The sequence below is a fragment of the Zingiber officinale genome, chromosome 4B, assembly GCF_018446385.1.
Source record: "Zingiber officinale cultivar Zhangliang chromosome 4B, Zo_v1.1, whole genome shotgun sequence".
In the NCBI taxonomy this organism is placed as follows: Eukaryota; Viridiplantae; Streptophyta; class Magnoliopsida; order Zingiberales; family Zingiberaceae; genus Zingiber; species Zingiber officinale.
Window position 1 is genome coordinate 139,247,362 of NC_055993.1, and position 20,782 is coordinate 139,268,143.

The 20,782-nt window shown below is 39.2% G+C and overlaps 4 protein-coding genes across 4 annotated transcripts; 2 read left to right on the forward strand and 2 right to left on the reverse strand.

The window, feature by feature from the left end:
* Nucleotides 1-161: 161 nt before the first annotated feature.
* On the reverse strand, nucleotides 162-5,018 carry LOC121977086 (GDT1-like protein 4). The gene is made up of 9 exons (XM_042529600.1): nucleotides 4,808-5,018; nucleotides 4,657-4,725; nucleotides 4,433-4,558; nucleotides 4,253-4,351; nucleotides 4,082-4,154; nucleotides 2,858-2,943; nucleotides 1,616-1,699; nucleotides 1,162-1,221; nucleotides 162-515 (listed from the first exon to the last, which is right to left on the reverse strand). Exons 1-9 carry the CDS (start codon nucleotides 4,892-4,894, stop codon nucleotides 327-329), a joined length of 873 nt encoding a protein of 290 aa, XP_042385534.1. The 5' UTR covers nucleotides 4,895-5,018; the 3' UTR covers nucleotides 162-326.
* A 2,842-nt stretch (nucleotides 5,019-7,860) lies between these two features.
* On the forward strand, nucleotides 7,861-8,770 carry LOC121977087. The gene has a single exon (XM_042529601.1). The coding sequence runs from the start codon at nucleotides 7,900-7,902 to the stop codon at nucleotides 8,494-8,496; it is 597 nt and encodes a 198-aa protein (XP_042385535.1). The 5' UTR covers nucleotides 7,861-7,899; the 3' UTR covers nucleotides 8,497-8,770.
* Nucleotides 8,771-15,824: 7,054 nt separating this feature from the next.
* On the forward strand, nucleotides 15,825-18,396 carry LOC121977089 (GTP cyclohydrolase 1-like). The gene is made up of 2 exons (XM_042529604.1): nucleotides 15,825-16,143; nucleotides 16,715-18,396. Exons 1-2 carry the CDS (start codon nucleotides 15,927-15,929, stop codon nucleotides 17,956-17,958), a joined length of 1,461 nt encoding a protein of 486 aa, XP_042385538.1. The 5' UTR covers nucleotides 15,825-15,926; the 3' UTR covers nucleotides 17,959-18,396.
* LOC121977088 (pentatricopeptide repeat-containing protein At4g14050, mitochondrial-like) lies at nucleotides 18,277-20,566 on the reverse strand. The gene has a single exon (XM_042529602.1). The coding sequence runs from the start codon at nucleotides 20,483-20,485 to the stop codon at nucleotides 18,635-18,637; it is 1,851 nt and encodes a 616-aa protein (XP_042385536.1). The 5' UTR covers nucleotides 20,486-20,566; the 3' UTR covers nucleotides 18,277-18,634.
* Between the last annotated feature and the right edge of the window lie 216 nt (nucleotides 20,567-20,782).

Here is a 20,782-nt window from a genome sequence, read left to right on the forward strand (position 1 = left end):
TGAGGTTGGATCTAGAGGAACAAGGATTGTGACTCGTGGCTTCGAAAAGATTGCATATCTTTGCCATTTCAACCTGAGGCGAAGTTTGCATCCTTCGTCGACGGGGGCAATCCTCGAGGTCACAAGATAGTAGCATCACATTTTAGTCGAACAGAATGCCATGACTAATCACATAATACACTATAGATCCAAAACCTATAGAACATACAACTGTCATTATGTGTAAGAAGGGCACAACAAAACATAATAATGGTGTTGAATTGGAATACAATTTCGCCTATGAGAAAAATACTTATCAGTGAATTTTACTTCCATTTCTCTTCGCATCACAATGGAGGGTAAAAGTATGAAGACAAGGAGAATCCAAGAAAGAGAAGGCCACCAATGGTGGCGACTGTTCTTTGTGAGATTTTGGATGCCAACAAGCTCCCTCCGATAACCGCCAACGAAGTGCATACCGTGTGACCCAAAGTTGCTCCAACAGCAACTCCAATTGCATTCTTGTGAGTTGCCAACTGCAACACCCAGTAATTGTCGAAATGATAAAGTTCTTAAAGAGTTTGAGGAAGTAGCAACAGATATATTATATGCAGATCCTTCATAGTATTACATGGAATTCTTTAAGTCACTTATCATGAGATCAAATAACTATACGTCTATTTTTAAATGTTAACTATAATATATTTCATTTAAACTTTTTTTATTCATATCCTCCATTCTTATCAGCTAGTCATATTGTGTTTTAATTTATAACAAAAGTAGGTTAAATAAGTGATAAAATGGACTGAAATAGAGTCTATGGGGAAAAAAATGAAGGGTGCTTGAAATAGGAATAAACAAGAGGGCTCCTTCAAATTAAAGGCAATCAAATTGCAAAGATGTACATATAATCTACCCGTAAATAGTCCTGGAGCTTCAATGAAAATGAAAAAGGAAGGCAAGTAGAGTCAAGGAAAATGAATTTTACTTGAACAGACACACAGGATGGATAAGCAGGACAGGGAAAGGATTACAAAATGATACATGATTTCTATCCAAATGAAACTATAGTAAATCACCGGCCTTCGCCTACTTTGAGATTCCAATGCATGATGCGAACCACAATACAGTTATACAGATAGAAAGATAAAGCTAGATGCAGTTTAAGATGTGATGACTCACCGCGATGGTTGCTATTTGGCTGCGATCTCCCCATTCAGCCAAAAAAGTTAAAATAAATGACTGCAAACAGAGGGTAATTATCAATATTCCATTGGATATAGAAGCATAGATAGTGAAATTAAAAGCACCATCCTTCAACAGTCCCTACACACACACAGAATCTAAAACCAGACCAGGCAAATACAACCATTTAACCTGGTTTCAGGGGCTAAGCCTCTCTGAGGGACCAGTACAAGAATTCTGATTAAACAGAATTTGAGTTAGTTCAAAAATGGTGAAGCAGTGAGATCATTAATTTTGCCTGTCCAATTTAAAAGACACTGCCTATGTAATACACACAGAAAGAAAAGGCTACAAAACATTTGACGGAGCAGAAATTGAAAGCATGAATGAAAACATGCAGAAACTTTAACATTATCTGCAGGTTAATAAGCACAATAACAAAAGATCAAACCTCCAAGAATATTGGTGTGCAGAATCTGGTAAAGAAGTGTCGCAATGTAGATTTTCCTTGCCCAGACTCCAGCTTCTCTTCCACCTGAATAAGTTTGATCAGTGAATTCAACGAAAAGCTTCTACCTTTATAAGGGTTAGTACAATGCAATAGCTATAATTCAATCTTCTGATTTGAAATGAATATGCCAATAAAAAGTATAACACTGAGAGCTATACAATATTCCTCAGCATTCAATATTAACTGCACAGCAAAGACATCTTCCTGCTCTAATGACAGGTTCAATTACAGAAACTGTAAGCCACTAATTAATTTTGAAGAAAATCTGCAGGATTGTAAAGTGTTAGTAATTCACTACTTTAGACTACTTTACTGTTTCAGATATAACTAACTGTCACATATGATTGCCTTTCTTGGCTAAAGCATAAGAACAAAGAGAGAAGAGACACAAGAGTTTCCCTAAAATGGCTACGAAGAGCATTTGGATGAAACAACCCAAAGAGAGAGTGATGAACACAGAAATAAAGGATAACTGAAGACACCAATCACTTTTTTTAGCATTTCTAAAAAATCAGAAAAATGATTTGAGCAATAGGCAAAAAGAAAGTTTAAAGTAGAAATCAACAAACAGAGAAGCAGAAGACAGAGCTCAATAATCAAAAACCACTGCAAGTGATTTCTATGGAGAAGCATTTACTTTGAATTTTGATTTTATTCAAATGAAAGTTCCCATTTCATTAGGCTTTACATGTCAAATTTGAATAACAAACAATACATGAAAGCGATGGTGCTTGGGAATGTTTGAAAAGTGGGATTCTAGGCTCTTTTTTATATATCAAACTGGCACTCAAAGTCAACAAACTTATCGTCTTATACCAACAAAAATATATATAAAAAAAAAACAAGGTTGCAAAGACAACTATCATGAGGGACAATATTTTACTTTTATAAACAGATATATTCTTCTGCTATATTGTAACCAAGGGTTAGATGCATAGTGAAGATATATTATACTACGCAAAATTAAATGTATTATGATCAAGAGGATAAGAGCAATAGCATATAGAAAGTTTTACAAAACACCAAGAACAATTAAATTTTGAACTAAGGGGAAAATATTTCAAGCCACTAGACCAACTTCTCAAAAATGTAGAATCCTAACACCTTAAAGAAATAAAGCTACAATTTTAAGAGGAAAAGACATGTAAATTGAGTTAAAGAAAATACATTGAAGTAACATACCTCCTCTATTTCCTTCTTCTGTGATGCCTTGGAATCTGATCTCCAGGCAATGTATAGTAATCGAAGACCAAAAAATGCATAAAGCACTGAATGGAATAAACAAAATGTTGATAGTATCAAAATGTGCCAAACAACTGCAATACCTTGGTCACTAAGTTTGCAGTTATCTTTTTCATTCAAGGTGTACATGGACTAAGAACATTTTGAAGGTCGAGAGCTATAACATTTGACTACATGGCTGGAACTTTTTTTTCTTAAGCAGAAAATAACACTTAGAGAAACCAAAGAAAACAACTAGTAAAGAAGTAACTATATATATTTTTATAATTATGCTTTAATCAGTCAAGCATCGTGATCAAGAGACAAAAGTAACAAGTTTCAATTTAAGATGCAAATATTTGTATTATTGATTCAGTTGAACTTCATATTTCTATACATAGGAAATTGTGTAAATCACAACTGCATCTAACAACAATTGTTATTAGTAATACAACGCGGAACAGCACCAATTTATAATGTCAATATTTGCCTTATAAGTGAAGAAATCGAAGATTTACAAAAGGACTGAATTAACTTTTATATGACATTTAAGAGTATTTGAGAAGAAAACATAATTTATCCTTTGAATATATCTTTGTAAGAAAGTAGATGCAAATCCTTACGGCATGTGCATATCATAGAATACCAAAATAAGGTTGCAGATTCTGGCTTTCCTAAATTTTGCTATTAGTTAAACGACATCAACAAATTCCTTATAATGTACTCATGGTTCCATATTGTCTACAAGCAAAAACATTAGTAGCACCGACAGACTTTACACCACTGATTTTGAGAACAAGAATGCATTTCACATCGTCTGCATCAATAATTGCAGTTTGAAGAAGATAGACTGAATGCTGAATGGACTGATGCACCAGCAACAAAGGAAAATCTGGCAAGATTGACTACTGCGATAAATTGGTGTTCCATGCCGGTTGGTTCTTCAATATGCAGATTATATTCCACCAGGAAGGTGGGAGACAAAGTGGCTAGGACCTTTCCAGGTTCAGTCTTTTTTATTGATGCGCAGGCAAGGGGGGAAGGGGGAAAGGGGGAAGAAACCATTTTTCATTAAGGATTTAAGATAAAGATGGAAGAAACATTTGATTTTCCTTTTTTTCTTTTTTAGCAACAACTGAATTCAACCAAAATTGGAAGATTGCAAAAATTAAATGATGAGTTTACCTGTGGCAGCACTATTAGTGTGCTTCCTCGATATTAAATTTGGCACAATCCTACCAAGCCCAGTTGAAAGTACCTATAAACAGGTAGAGTAAAACAAACCTTTTAGTTTTCACGACACAATATACTAGAGCTGGAGAAAACAAGTGAAGAAGAACAAATAACTCTGATTACCGTCATCACAACAAGGGCACTGAGTGCACCAGACAAGACAATCGATTTTGGATGACGCATTGCCATAAGAGCCGCAATTATAAAAGTCTCGTCCCCAATCTTCCGAAAACGAACTCTTATGTTAGTAGAAAATAGTTGATAGAAAAAACATCATCAGAACAATGACCAGTGAGCACACACCTCGCTGACAATGATCATGGACAAGCTAGAAAAGAAAGCATCAAAGACACCCAACCCCCTCTCTTCCAGGGAAACAACTCCTTCCCAACTTTCATCATCATCTTTCTTCAACGGGCGAATTAGCATCTGCGGTAAACGGAGGAAATAGACCGTCCCAAAATTTTAAACCTCACAAAAATTCATTTTTACGACCAGTAACTTGAAGCGCACAAAGATCTGCTCACTCTTGTGCGTCGATCCAACGGTTCGGCCACGACCGCCGAGTCTTTGTCTCCACCATCCGTCTCCGACTCCTGAAACGTAACGAGGTCACCGAACTTCTTCAGCTAAGCATCGAGCAGCGGCGGCAAATCGAGGGAGAACGAGAAGGATTACCTGCGCCAAGGCCGCCAAACAAGTCGAGACGATGAGGAGGAACAGCGCAATCGAGGAGAGATCAAATCCGGTGCCGGCCCTTCCCATCGCACCGGATCTGAAACCCTAGAAGTTGAACGCTCGCTGTGAGATCGATCGAAAGAGGAGGAAGAAATCGCGTGGATCTGCTACTTCAGCGAAGCCGGTCCTCGTTTCGCAACGCATCTAATTAAATAATGCGATTGGTTAAATAAGCATTTTGTTTTAATTTAAAATAGAATAATGATTTTTCTTTATACAAAATAGCTAATATTTTTTTTTTGCAAAATAATTACAAAAATCTTTTCACACAGTTCATTTACTAAATTCAAATTTTAATAAAATATTCTTATTTTAATATTATTAAAATAATTAAGAATAACTGGTACAACATATAGCACTTATTTTAATATAAAAAACTCTGAATTGAATTAATAAAATGTTGTAGTGCCTTTTCATTTTTTTTTCCTAATGTTTTTTTTTATTTTTAAAATTCCACGAGCATTTAGTGGAGCAATCATCTCCTGCCACGCAGACTCTAACGTCGCAACACGTTTCCTACTCAGCCGGTGCTCTAATAAAAGTGTAACGTCGAATCGAATCATGATCGATTTGGTTTCATATAAATAAAATTTTCCATTAGAATAAAAAAAAAATACCTAATATGCTCTACCAGTGCTCGGTCGGTAATTTACAGAAGTGTATTGAAAATACTTATTCAAATTTTATATTTATTAACAAATATAATTATTTTTTATTATATATTTCTTTTATTAGCTGTCGACGGTTCATTCATCGATAGTCAAACATTATAAAGAAAGTGGAATACACTAATTAATTTTTAAATTTATTATACTCACAGTGCATTAGTGTGTACATGGTGCACGATGCACATCTCTTAAAATATTTTAAAACTACGTCATTTCAAAAATCTACAACCCTTTATATAATATATGAAATTCACATTAGTTGCACTCGGGATAATTATATTGGTTTAATTTTTTTTAAAAGATGTTTAAAGTGTATTTTCGTCGAAATTCCATAAAAATCTTAAGACGCTCGGAATCATTTCAAAACAGAACCATTAGACTTTTAGAAGCCTACTCAATATGATCAGATCATCAAACACAAACTTCATAACTTAAATTGAGATATATAAGTTTTTAAAATATTCATAATTTTAAAAAAATTTAGGACGAGCTTGTTAAAAAGACTTAGACCTATTATACTTGGGTATCAGCTCCACCAAAGTGTTTGTAAGATTCTTGTTCAAACAATATCTTATGTAAACATGTTATAACTTATAATTAGATAAATTAATTTTTATGTTTCCACAACTTAAAAATAATTTAACACAAACTTATTAAAAAGGTTTAGACTTATAATACTTAGATTTTGAAATTTTAAATCTGGTAATATTTTAACCAAAACTTATTGATCATCTTATGAATCTCGTAAATCGTTTTAAATTATGACTTAGATTCCTTGAACTCTTAGCGGTGTAAACATGCTCTAAGATCCATTACCAAAATCGAGAAATGTATTTTTTTTTTTGAATTTTCACAATATCATGATAATTTTAAACTTAGTGTCAAATTGATAGGAATTAAATCTAAAAACTTGAGTATGGATAAAATCTATCCTCTCCCATGGATTTTGATGGAATGAGAATGATAATTAAGTTTTGGACGAAAATATCCTTAGTATATTTGTTCACTTTTTATTTCATTTCATTTCACTTTCTCTCTCTTTATTATCTCTCATCATACTTTATCTCTCCTCATCCTATATCATATTTTTTCTCTCCTCATTCTCTCTTATCACACATTCTCTACCATTTTCTCTCTGTATTCTCTCCCATCACACAATCTCTCTCCTTATTTTCTCTCTTTTCATTCTCTCATCATTTTTTCTCATCGTACTTTCTCTCCCCTCAATCTCTCTGACCATACTCTCGCTCCATATTTTCTCTCATCGCACTTTCTCTCTCTTTATTCTCTTCAATCGCACGCACTCTCTCCTGATTTTCTCTCATCGTACTTTTCCTCTCTTCATTTTTTCCCATCACATATTCTCTCTCATCATACTTTCTCTCTCCTCAATCTCTCATTTTCCCTCGTCACACTTTCTCTCTTCATTTTTTTCTCATAACTCTTTCTCTCTTAGCACACTTTCTCTCTCATCATATTTTTTCTCTTGTCAATCTCTCCTATCATGTTTTATCTCCTCATTTTCTCTCATCACACTTTCCCTCTCTTCATTTTTCTCATCACACTTTCTCTCTCATAACATTCTCTCTCTAATCATATGTTTCTCTCACGTTCAACTTTCTCTTCCATCTATTTTTTTTTTTTCCTCTAAAGATAGGATAAAAAAAATTTAGGTTAATTCCGATTGAAAATATTCAACTAACAAAATATTATTTTTAAGAATGATACTCAAACTCATACTCATTCTCATTCCATAATACTATAATACTCATTATCATTTTGATTCCTAAAAAAGAACCAAATGTCACCTAAATTTATCATTCTTAGCCATCAATACCATCAAAAGATTCTTATGAATCTTAAAATCATTTCAAATCAAGATAATCAGAATGAAAAAACCTCCTAAATATAATGCACTCAACCTATACGGCCTTAATTAACTGAGAGATTACCATGACTAATTAAGTTGATAAATATATAAGATAATAATTATAGTGGTGAGAGGAGGTTGAAATTCGATAGGGAACTGATGCACTTGTCAATTTAGATTTCTATTAAACTTCTTAATGATAACATCGTCAGAGGGTCGCTAATCGTAACGGTACCACATTTTTAAAATTAATTGAGAGATATTTAATTTTAAAATTTTCACATCCTATCAAATTCTAATCAAGCCAGCCGTACACCAACCAGTCTCCGAAGGAGGTTTGGTTGAGTCACGTGTAAATCTAATCAGCACGACTCTATCAACGAGCGTGGGGCCATACCACGGCATCTGTGGGCCGTGCATAATTGCTGGTTGAGTAACGATATGGTGCACGAGTTTGTCCGCGAGCATAAGGCCACATCTTTAGGCCGCCGAGCATGATCGCGATCTCCGCAAGAAACCAAGCGTCGAATTCACTCCTCCGCTCGCCACCGACGATGTCCTTTCGATCGATCGCCTCCCTCTCCCTCCTCCTACCCCTCCTCTTCCTGCTCCATTTCTCCTCCGCCGCCGCCGGCGATGACAATCTGACGGCCTACCAGGTCCTCGCATCGTACGACTTCCCGCCGGGCCTTCTTCCCCTGGGCGCACTCGGCTACAACCTCGACGCCACCACTGGCGCTTTCTCCGCCTACCTCAACGGATCCTGCAGCTTCTCCCTCGAGGGCTCCTACCAGCTCCACTACAAATCCACCGTCACCGGCGTCATCTCGACCGGACGCCTCTCCGACCTCCACGGCGTCAGCGTCAAGGTCCTTCTTTTCTGGGTCAACATCATCGAGGTCCGACGCCTCACTGACTCCCTCCGCTTCTCCGTCGGCATCGCTTCTGCCGACTTCGCCATCAGCAACTTTTACATCTCCCCCCGCTGCGGCTGCGGGTTGAACTGCACCGACGGCGACGATTCGCAGGAATCTATTCGATCCCCCCTCCGTCTTCCTGGCCGTCACCAGGATGCGGTAAGCTTTACTTGAGAACTGTCAGGCTAAGCGTCAATTAGGGATTTGTATCTTTCCCTAAAATTTGTGATCCTTATCTTCACCTAAAGATTACACTTTAATTGTGTATCAATGTCGAATCAGAGCCCAGTGATCTCTGATTATCTAGTAAAATAGGGAATGATTTCACTTTAGCTATGTGCCAATGTTGAATCAGAGTCCAATTATCTAGTAAACTGGGGAATTATTATGTAAGCTCAGTGCTTTACTTGGCTTGAAATGCTAGTAAAACAGGCAGTGATTTCTTCTACTTGTGATCTTTATCATCACCTACCTTCCCTTACCTTAATAGACAGAAGTATCACTATTTCTCAAATTAAAATTATTAGACTCCTTTTTATTTGTATCATAATAGGATCCATCAGTATTCAGTTTCATTCATTACTCCTTGGGTTTCCTCTAAATTCACATTCACTAGTTGAACAAGGAAGGTTTTTAGTATAACTTTGTACAATGTTAGATCAATGCCCAACAATCTCTGATTATCTAGTGAAATAGGGAATTGTTATTATAAGCTCAGTGTTTTACTTGGCTTGACATGTTAGTAAAACAGGGAGTTGTTCCTCCTATTTTATGATCTTTATAATCAACTTTCAATAGACAGAAGCATCACTTATCCTTGAATATAAAATATTTCCTCTCTACATTTGTAATAATACTATAGGATCCATCAATATTCAGTTTCTTTCATTTTCCCTTAGATTTCCTCCAATTCACACTCAGCATATCATTTTACTTTTCACTAGTTAACCAATCAGCCATGGAATGTAGGTGGGTTCTCTCATTGAATTATGGTGTATGATTTGGTTCATTCATTTCTTCTTGGGTTTGCTACAATTTGCATGCACTTCATTCTATTTTTTGCTAGATGATCAATCAGCCATGGAAGGAATTTATGGCATTGAGTTAGAACGAGATGTGGTGCAAATTTGTCATTCTTGTAGTGATCTATTTAGTTCCATCAACTGCACCTTTTATTCTCCCGTCTTACATTCAAACATCATTGTAGTTTCCGGTACTTGACCGTCCATCATGGAATGTAGGAGGGATTTATTGCATTGGCTTACAGTGAGCAATGGGGAGATGTTGTAAATCCTCTAGTGAACTAAGCAATCCATTCAGCTTCATTCATTGTTCTTTAGCTTCATTCCACATCATTCTAGTTTTCACTTGTTGACTGATTGACCGGGGAATGTAAGAGGGATTCGTGTTAAGGTGGGATATGACAAGATGTTGCCAATCCTACAGCGTTCTATCAACTGCTCCTTAGGTTTACATTCAACATTATTATACTTTTCTACACTGTTGGAGGTGCCTATCATGCAAATCTTCTGAGTTTTTATTACTTAAGGAAGCACAATTAATATATCAATGTTTGTGTATTGCTAACGGTAACCGGTTTTCGCCGAGTAAATGTCATTCAATTTTATCGATTGATATATATTGACAGGGGCATTTACATTCATCATGTTTGAATCTTTAGTTGTCATATGGATTACACTTGCAGATCTCAAGTGCCAAGTTCATACTTCCTAACAGTATGGTCATGTTTTTGATGATATGGCCAGTACACCACATAAACCCAACTAAAGTAGCAAAGCTTTCTTTTGGTCAGGTAGAGTAACAAAGTTGGATCTTCCATCTTTTTCATTGATAGGATTCAACTCGAATGTCGATGGGAGCTGCTTCAAATCAGCTCGATGACCGTCGTGGCATTCTTCGTTGATGAAATCGCCCTTAATAGGAGCCTGAGCCCTGATGCTAGCTGCTATGGGTAAATGTCGTTATCCTTATGGGAATTTTGTTAGATATGATTGTTTGGGCTTGTTATCCTGACCTAAACGATACAGTGAGGATTTATATAATAGCATTTTTCTCAACACATAAGGACGTTTCAGTATTACCCATTTTACGTACCTAGCTTTTGTAATTTCAAAAACATATAGGCTTTGTTTCCTTAGGAGGAAAAAAATAAAAATTATGAAAAAATTTCCATGATGGAAACTTTTCCTCTCCTTACTTTGTAAACAACGAGGAATTATATTTATTTCTTTTATTTACTTATAAAAAACTAAGAGAAATTCTTTTCTTTTGTTTATCAAATGAACTGACAGATTTATAAATCCTTACACGGATAATTTTTTTTCATAATTTTTGCTTCCGCCTAAATAGGGTGGAGAGCAATTCTCTTTTGCCACAACGTGCATATCTATTTCTAACCGTCGGTACTGACAATACAAGACGATGATAGGCAGCTACACTCGCTGTCTTTTTCTTGCTAGCTGCCCTATGAGGGCGCTGAACGTGGCTAGGGAGGAGATGGCCCTATGGGCATGAGCGACCTCGGATATTGCTTGAGGGGCCGACAACCCATAGAGGGCGAGCGACCTAGGAGGGTCACTTTCAGGCTGCTACCCCCAAGGGTGAGTGCCTTCGAGCTTGCTCGCGTGGATGGCGAACCCCCGAGGGCGAGCGACCTTAGAGGTCGCTCACGAAACCAATGGTCCTCTTGAGGGCGAGAGCGAGCGAGCGAGCGCAAGTCTAGTGGCCTTGCGAAGGCGTGGGGCTGGCGACCTTGTGAGGGTGAGCGCAAGTAAGGGCGAGCATGAGCGAGGGCAAGTAGGCAAGCAAAGTCATCACCTTGTGAGGATGAGCGCAAGCGAGGGGCGAGCATGAGCGAGGGCGGGTTAGCATGAGCAAAGGCAGGCGAGTGAGGCCGGTGGCCCTGCGAGAGTGTGTGTGTTGGGTTGGTGGCCCTGTGAGGACGAGGGCGAGTGTGCTTGGGTTGGTGGCCCTGCGAGGGCGAGGAAGAGGGCGAGTGTGAGTGCGCAAGGCCGGCAGCCTTGCGAGGACGAGCATAGGCACAAGGGTGAGCGCAACGTGATTGTCGATTTTTTTTTTTTTCCTTTTTTCCTTTCTCCTACCTTTTCCTATGGAATTTTTTCCACCATCAATTTCTTTCCTTCCCTTTCCTTCTTTCGGAGTAAACAGAGGCATATCACATTTATGTTATACTCTTTCTCCTTCTTTTCACGAAATAATCACGTGACTTTGTGTGCATGAATTTCTAAAATTTTGTAGAATCTTGGTGCGTTTGGTATGCACCGTTTTCATTTTTATTTTCTGAAAAATGTGCGTTTTTTAGAAAACAGAAAATGATTTTTTGTCATTTTCTGTTTTTCTAGAAAACGATAGTCAATTTTTTAGAAAACGCGCGCGGAAAAAGTAAATCAAACACCATTTTTCAGAAAACGCGCGTTTTCCAGAAAATAAAAATGGAAAACGTGCATACCAAACGCCCCCTTAAGTTTTTAAAAATTTATTACTCTCAATTTATTATCAAATTTAGGTTTGAGAGCGTGAATATATTAAGGAGGCTGATATTAGTATATTGATTGCAATTTAGAATGATTTAAAATTTTCTAAATTCATCAGTCATTTTCGGATAAAATTAATTGATAGATTTAGAGAATACTGGATTATTTTAAATTAAAACCAATATACTTGCTTAACATCCCTAATGTACATATGCCCTCAAACCTGAATTTGATAATAAAAATTAAGAATAGTAAAATTTTAAAAACTTATAGGGCATGTTTAGTTGAAGGTTATTGTTGATAACCTTGATTATTTATCTAAAATTATATTATTTAATCATATTTAATTTAAGTAATGAGTAATGAAGCATGTCTGTCACGTAACAAATGATGGACATAATTTGGAATATTTGAAAGTGTAAGGTTTTATGCCATTACCTCCCTAATGTACACATGCCCTCATATCTAAATTTGATAATAAAAATTGAGAATAGTAAATTTTTAAAAACTTATAGGGTATGTTTAGTTAAAGGTTATTGTTGATGATCCTGTCCAAAAGCGGGAAATTGGAAAGCTGGGAGGTGGTGGCTTCGCTTACTGGCTGTGGACCTCGTTTCGCTTTGCAACACAAATAACGTCAGTGCCGAACTAGGGAAGGGATCCCAGACATTGACCCTCCGACGCTCAAGTCAGTCATTGAAAAATGTGGAGAAGCATAGCAACAGTAGCAAACAGTAGATAACGCGCACTTCCGTCGGTGATGGAACCCCTTTTTTATAGAGCCTTGGTGGACAGCGTGCGCGCTTCTCGAGGTATGGGCACACTCTCTCATGTGCCCCATGAAAGGGTCTTGTCAAGAAAGTATCTCTGACACCATACCTTAACAGAGCATGTGTATCCCTGACGTGATAATAGAAGCTTCTGTCGTATGAGGATGTCGAGAGATACCATGCCTCGTGTCAGCGGCACTATCTCCCAAAAGAATGTCGAGAGATACTATAGTGGTCCCGTTGTTTGGCCAAGCGAGGTAGTCTCTTGGCTGGGACTCCGCTCCGCCCATGTCCAGGTTCCGTTGCTGGACCAAGCGGGGTAGCCGCTCAATCGAGACCACTCCGCTTTGTCGACCTCCGTGATTCTTCTATTCGGTGACCGTGTAGTAACATATCATTCCCCGTTCAGACCAGCTATGCGGTCTCCCTCAGTGTCCTGCTGTTCCGTATTGAGCATCGACTGTCTAGCGTATCATCTCGGCTCGGAATGGAGGTCTGCTCGGACCCATCTCCTGCCGGTCGAGGCTTGACCGCCCGACCACCCATTGAAATTGTCCTCTGTTCGACCCTTTAACATTCGGGCGTTGATCACCTTGACTTTGACCTCCACCTTGACAGTTGACCCCGTGTCAAGTCGATCTCCCTCCATCTCCGCATCAGTTGATAACCTTGATTATTTACTTAAGATTATATTATTTAATCATGTTTAATTTAAGTAACGAGTGATTCGCAAGTAATAAAATATGTTCGTCACGTTAACAAATGAGGGACATAATTTGAAATATGATTACTTTGATGTAAGGTTTTATGTCATTCCGGAGTTAAAAAAATATTCTCAATGTTTTTAAAATTAATAAAGTTAAATATGTGACATGGGTAATACTTAAATCTCTTATCCGGTTTAGTAAAATACTATTGATATAACAACTATTTTTTGCCCCATGGATGGGAGGATTGGAGAAGAAAGATGTGGATTTGTAGAATCAAAGACACCAATTAGATGATCACCTAATCTCCTACAAAAGATACACAACACACTATTATAGACCATAATGACTCGAGCAAAAGCTTGGCGATGACAAGGATGCTCGTCAAAATTACTATAATATTGTAATTGTCTGCCATCTCTTTTAACATTGGATACCTTTTTAATGATATAAAAATATTTGGTGCAGGAAATAATTAGATCTGTGGCGTGCAATTTAATAGTGTGATCGCCGGCCCCCGATCTGGATCTGGATCGAATTATTGATCAATTAAATAAATCGCCGGAGCCTTGAGATTGAGAATTTGAGATGGGCACTCCACTGCTGCCATTGTCCGCTTCTGCTGCTCAACATTTGATGCTGAAGTTATCGTTATTTTTAATCAATCAATCAATCAATATCTACAATGTCTAGAATCCTGCAGGTTTGCCCCAACATTTAAATTACCATGTCAGGAGTTATCGTATTTTTTTTAAATTTATTTGATGGGCCGAATCTGATATCTCAAGGTTATTCTTTGATCTGAATATCTATAATTTTTTAAAAAAAATATCCAAACATATCTCCCTGTAAAATAATAAAGTTGTCCTCTGTTTGTCATATATATTAAATATTTATCCTGTCTAGAAATAGTGAAGGTGACTGATTGAAAATATGATTTAGGATTGATCGTGTGAAAATTATACTATGTTCTGCTATGTAAAATTGTAAAAATTAAGAATGTCAGTACCAAATTAGGAAAGAGGTCCTCAACATTAATTTTTTGATACTTAAGTTAATCATCGGAATAGTAGTAAGAAAATTGTAGCAACAACATGAGTGTAATCACAAATAATGCATACCTCCTCCTGTACATGGACCTTCCTTTATATAATGCTCTAGTAATAGATGTGCATGCTTCCCAAGGTGCGTGCACCTTTTCTCAACTATCCTACGAAAAGACACGTTAAGAAAGTGTCACTGACACCATTCTTTAACAGGACATGTAAATCCCTGCAAATCCCTGATATACCAGTGGAATCTTTCATCATACGATTTACCTGTTGATCATATCCTACTGTCAGCAGCATCAATTCCCAGAAGGATGCAATAACCTAAGTAAGGGATCCCACTGTTTGGCCAAGCGGGAGAGCCTCTCGATCGAGATTCCCCACTCGATTGATCTCAGCTATTCCTCTCTGTGGTCGCTCGACTCAGTAGGCTGTTTCTCGCCCGATCGGACAAACGGTTTGGTCGGACTATCCTTTATTTGGTTAATTGTGAAGATCTGATGCCCTCTCCATAATCATCTCGACTAGACGAGTGATATGCTCAGATGAGCCTCTGGGCTGATCGAACCCTTCAGACCCGCTCGGCTAACATTGGTGACTCGACGATTTCTTACTTTTGACCATCTTAACTTTAATCTTTACGTCGGATGATGTTCCCGTCTTTTAACTCATACTTGAAGGACTCTCTTTTCTACCGCATCAAATATCGTATTAAATAGATTTATTTTAATAATATTCCCATTGTAATCATTATAAATTTGCAGTTACTAAATATAGTGTTAAATAGATGATTGAAGTTTTTTTAATATTTTTTATTAAAATTTAGTTTGCGCTGAAATAGTACTTTAAAAATGAAAAACATAGGATGGTTGGCATTTTAAATATTTTTTATAACAAAAATAAGATATCGTCACACTCTACCCTTATCACTATCATTAAACTCCCTCTTATTTATTTATTATCGGAAATGATTTCAATTCATCGATTGTGGTTTTTAATTGACTGATTACTTCATCGATGTTTTTTATTTAAATAAAAAAGATTTTTTAAAATTTATTATTCGTGTAATAGAATTTGTAAATATTTTTCAGGTTTTGGAGCATCCGATCTCCACCGAAGTACACCTGTAAAGGGTCAACTTGTCCGTTGAAGATCAGTATTTTTTAGTAAAAGAATAAAGGTATCTTTTATTTTTTATTATTAAAAAATATTTTATTGAAAAATAATTTCCCCCCTAAAATTTTCATTATTTACAGCAGTTTTTATCCTAAATTATTTGTGTTTAAAACTACCTAATGAGATATTTTTTTTAAAAAAAAATCTTTATTTTATTATTATTATTATCAAAAGGGCATTTTATTTAAAAAATATATAATCTTTTGATGCCCTGTCAGAAATGTTATTACCGAGGATATTATATTTTACTTCATGGTTTATATTTGTTATAAAAGAGCTATAAATAGAAAGAATCGCATTGCGTTTCATCGAACCACGAATATCTCCTCTCGAGGGGCGACCTCTCTTTCCAATTTCCTGCGTTCTCACTCTCGCTCCGGCGTCGGCATGGGCGCGCTCGGCTCCGGCTGCTTGGACGACCTCGAAGGCGGAGCCAAATGCGAGGAGGAGGCGACGGATCCGCTGGCGTCGGAGGCCGAGCGCCCGCTCTCGATCGAGGAGGCCGTCAAGGCGCTGCTGCAGGGCCTCGGAGAGGATCACGAGCGAGAAGGCCTCCGGAGGACGCCGCATCGCGTGGCCGAGGCCTTCCGCGGAGGAACCAGAGGTTTGCGATCGTTTTATTGTAAATCTGCTGCTACTCCGTTGGTCCCCCCTTTTTTTTTTTCGTCCTTCCGCATTTCACAAGATCTGTCGGTCATCTTCCGTTTCTTTAGTTTAGAAAGCATAACCACTCGCTTTAGATATCTGCCATCGCTTTCCCAATATCCTTTATTTGGTGAGTAGATTGCTGTGTAGTTGTTAGCAACCAAAATGCTTTCTTTACAAGGATAAGTAGTTAGTAGTATGCTATGTTGATTGTTGACATCATAAAGACAAAGCTTAGTAGTTGTTCTATTCCGCTTTAGATAAGGAATGTTCTGCTTCTCTCTGCTTGGTAAAGAAATCTTCAGAACTTGTGTTGTTTGGATTCACTATCCGAATCAAAAACTTCAATTCATGCCCGAGAATAAAATCCATTTTATCAGCATTCTTATCCTACAATTTGCTCTGTTACTTGTGTTACAAATTACTGAATTACCAATGCACAAAAAGATCTGTAAGGAACTGGTGGCTTGTATTGGTGTTTGGAATAGTTCAATCAAGTTCTTAATTTGAGCCAATCTTTTCTGTAATAGGGTACAAACAAAAGGCGAAAGACATTGTGCAGGGTGCCTTGTTTCCAGAAGCTGGATTGAATCCGGGAGTCGGCCATGCAGGAGGGGTTGGTGGGCTAGTGGTTGTTCGCGACATCAACCTGTTTTCCTACTGTGAGTCCTGCTTGCTTCCATTTAGCATCAAGTGCCATGTTGGCTATGTGCCATCCGGAGGGCGTGTCGTCGGCCTGAGTAAGCTGTCGCGAGTTGCAGATGTATTTGCAAGGAGGTTTCAGGATCCTAAAAGACTAGCAAGTGAAGTTTGTGCAGCATTGCATAACAGCATTAACCCGGCCGGTGTTGCTGTCTCTCTTCAATGTTGGCACATGAAATTTAGCCATTTGTGTGACAGCAATTTTACTCATTCGACCATATCAGATATGCAAAGTTGGGGAACAGTTTTAGCTTCTTCCAGGTCTGGAGTTTTTAAGGAAGGGAAGAACTCTTTGTGGGATGATTTCACTTCTCTTCTGAAACTAAGTGGTGCAATCATCGAAGGAGGAGATACAAACCATTCTCATGTTTCTCCCTGGTGCCCCTCGAGGTCTCTTGAAGTACCCATGTCCAATGGAGAGTGTGCGAGAAACTTCAAAAATGGAAAGACTTCTTCCACTACAGCAGTTTCACAGGCTTCTATGGTGGCTGCTGTTGCTTCAATTCTACACTCCCTTGGTGAAGATACTTCGAGGAAAGAACTCTTGGGCACTCCGTACCGTTACGTCCAATGGCTTCTGAATTTTAAGAGCTCTAACTGGGGCTTAGATTTGAACAGCCTTGATATCTGTAAAGTGAGCTCTTGTGTTGTGAAAGATGGAAATATTGACAGCAAGAATGAGATGAAGACAGAGCTAAGCATTCCTTTCTTCTCGCTGTGTGAGCACCATCTCTTACCATTTCATGGTGTTGTACACATAGGATACTTGACCAAACAAGAAGGTATTTATATCGAGCGGTCAGCTTTGCAGCAAATGGTTCATTTCTTTGCTTGCAAACTCCAAGTTCAAGAGAGATTAACCAGACAAATAGCAGAAGCAGTTTATTCTAAGCTCAATGATGGTGTAATGGTTGTTGTCGAAGCCCACCATAACTGCATGATATCAAGGGGGATTGAGAAAGTAGGGAGCAACACGGCTACTATAGCAGCTTTGGGCCAGTTTTCTAGTGATCCAAACACCAAGGCTTTCTTTTTGCAGGCAATTGCCAGTAATGCTACTTCTGGGGTTTGATCTGGATGGGCCGAGCTATATTTACAATGCAACTATCCTGTTCATGCCGAAGGTAAAGCATTGCACTAATATTTCCTTGTTGCTGATTCCCAAAGCCAGCAAGTCTCATCGTTTGCAAGAAGTTTACACAACAAATAAGAAAAGCCATGCCTGAAAATTTTAGGATTTGCATCATCCTGCGAAAAACTTGAAGGAACATAAATAAATTTGATTCTCCTCTAGTAACGTTGCATCTATGCAACATCTTTGTTTGTAGAAGGGAGTACCATCACGGACATCCAACGATTTTGTTGGTTAGTAGTAGTTTATGTTGTTGTTGACGATTATGGCCTTAGTCTTTCACTGTCATGGTATCTTCACGGTTTATCAAACCGATCCTTTGTAACGTTGTTGTACCCTTTTTCTGTATCGAGAGAGATAATTGCTAATTGCTGTTGATGGGTTCCTGTGTCATTCCAACAAAATTATGATTCTGTTACTACTTATTTTATGCTTTTGAGTGTCTTCTCTGATTTCATCATACAATTGCTTTAAAAATGTTTTGAGAAGGCTGCAACATGAAAAGATTGCATGTGTCCAATGCATAAACATGTTCCATTAAATTCACCGATATTCAGAATCTTCGTGCAGGTTCAGCAATTCGTCGCTTAAGGTTTTTGCACAAGGTCATACGAAGTTACCAAAAATCTCCACAAGAACACTTTCCACATTCGAAATGGTGAAACCTATTTGCATCTCGCACAACTATCGACCTCCCAGTTATGGCACTGATCAACTTTAGAACGGTATGACAGTCTGTGCAAACGCGAAGGTTCTTCACGATCCGGATTGTGGTTCCTGGGATCGACTTGAGAAGCCCAAAGGCAACAGCCAATCTCTCACTATGCAAGAACAGTTGTTGCTCTTTCTCGCACTCTTCCAAGTCGTGCATAACCGACCTTGCGTCCGGCACATATCCTCTCCTTCTCATGTCGATGGCCAGTTCATCGAGCAATTGAACGATCTCGACTCTCATATCATGCGGGATTTCTCCGGCCGTAAACAGACAGCTCTCTTTGCCCAAGTCAATCCAACTATAACCTGGCTGTTTCTTGATCTCCATATCATCCATCAATTTCCTCACTCTGACCACAGACTCCCATACTCCGGCAACAGCAAATGCATTGGACAGCAAGATGTAGGTCGAAGGGTCCTTCGGATCCATACTCAGCAACCGATCGGCCACCCTTATGCTCCTCGGGGTATCGCCATGCTTCATACAAGCACTCAGCAGGGCTGCCCAGATAGCTTCGTCAGGCACATACGGCATCGACTCAATGACATGTTCTGCTTCAGCTAGATGCCCCGACCGACTGAGAAGATCCAACAAGCACGTATAGTGTTGCAACGAAGGCCTAATGCCGTGCTCCTCAACCATCAAATCGAACAATGCCCGCCCCTTTTGAACAAGCCCGGCGTGGCTGCAAGCATAGATCAATCCAACAAAAGTCACACCATTGGGCTGCACTCCTGCAAGAATCATATGATCATACAATTGCAATGCATCCTCAGCTCGGCCGTGCTGTGCCTCCCCCACAACCATGGTCGTCCAAGAAACGACATCTCGTACGGTGAGGCTTAGGAAGACAGATCTCGCGGAGTCGATATCACTGCACTTTGCATACATGTCCACAAGAGCATTCCCGACTATGAAGCTTGATTCATACCCAAGTGCCCACATGAGCCCATGGAGCTGCCTGCCCAATTGTAGCGTCGCTAAATCGGCAGCAGCGCCAATGACGGCTGAGAGAACAAAGGCATTGTCGATCTCCACTTCTTGCCTCCGCATTTCTACAAACTTCTTGGCCGCATGGAAGCTTTCCCCGCTCTGAAGGAAGCCAGAGATCAAAGCTGTCCAGGCGAAGATGTTTCTGTGCGGCATTTGATCGAACAGCTCCAGAGCTCGGGCCTTTCGGCCATTGGAAGCGTATCCGGAAACCATAGCAGTCCAGCAGACGAGATTCTTCTCGGGAATTGTGTCGAACACCTTCCGAGCGTCATCGACGGCGCCGCACTTGGAGTACATGTCTACAAGAGAAGACTTGACGACGTTGTCGTCGTGGAACAGAGACGACAGGAAGTGGGCGTGGACTTGCTTGCCGAGACGAAGGGAGCCGGCACGGGAGCAGGCCTTCGCGAGGGTGGCGAAGATGAATCCGTCGGGAGGAACGGCGTCCGCGGAAACCATGCGGCGGAAGTGGAGAAGCGCATCGGAAGGGCGATCAGAGTTGGAGAGGGCGGAGAGGAAGGAGGAATAGAAGACGGCGTCCCTGTGGGGGGATTCGTCGAACAGCCGGTGGGCGTCCGACAGGAGGCCGGATTTGGCGTAGGCATCGAGGAGAGCAGTTGGGTACGGGGGCCAGCGGCTCACGCCGGACTTGATGAGGTGAGCGTGGAGATGGCGGCAGGCGGCGGGATCACGGCGGCGGACGGAGGATCGGAGGAGCGAGATGGCGGCGGGCCGAGATGACGTGAGGAGAGGTGGCATTCATTACTCGAATGAACCGGTCGTGCTGCCGCAGGTCGCAGTGCGAGGACGAAGAAAATTCATTTGGCCCCTGAAGTTTATCAGAAATTTTTCTTCTCCCTTCATACACTTTTTAGAAGGGCAAAAATAAAAAAGTACCATTCGTATTAAATTATTTTAAAACTATTATAATAACTATGTATAGTCTTTTTATCAACCTAAAAAAATTGATTAAAAAAAGTTACTACTATGTGAAAGTCACGGTTGAACTCACTGAAATTATCTTTTGCAATGCAAATAAAGCATCTCTAATTTAAA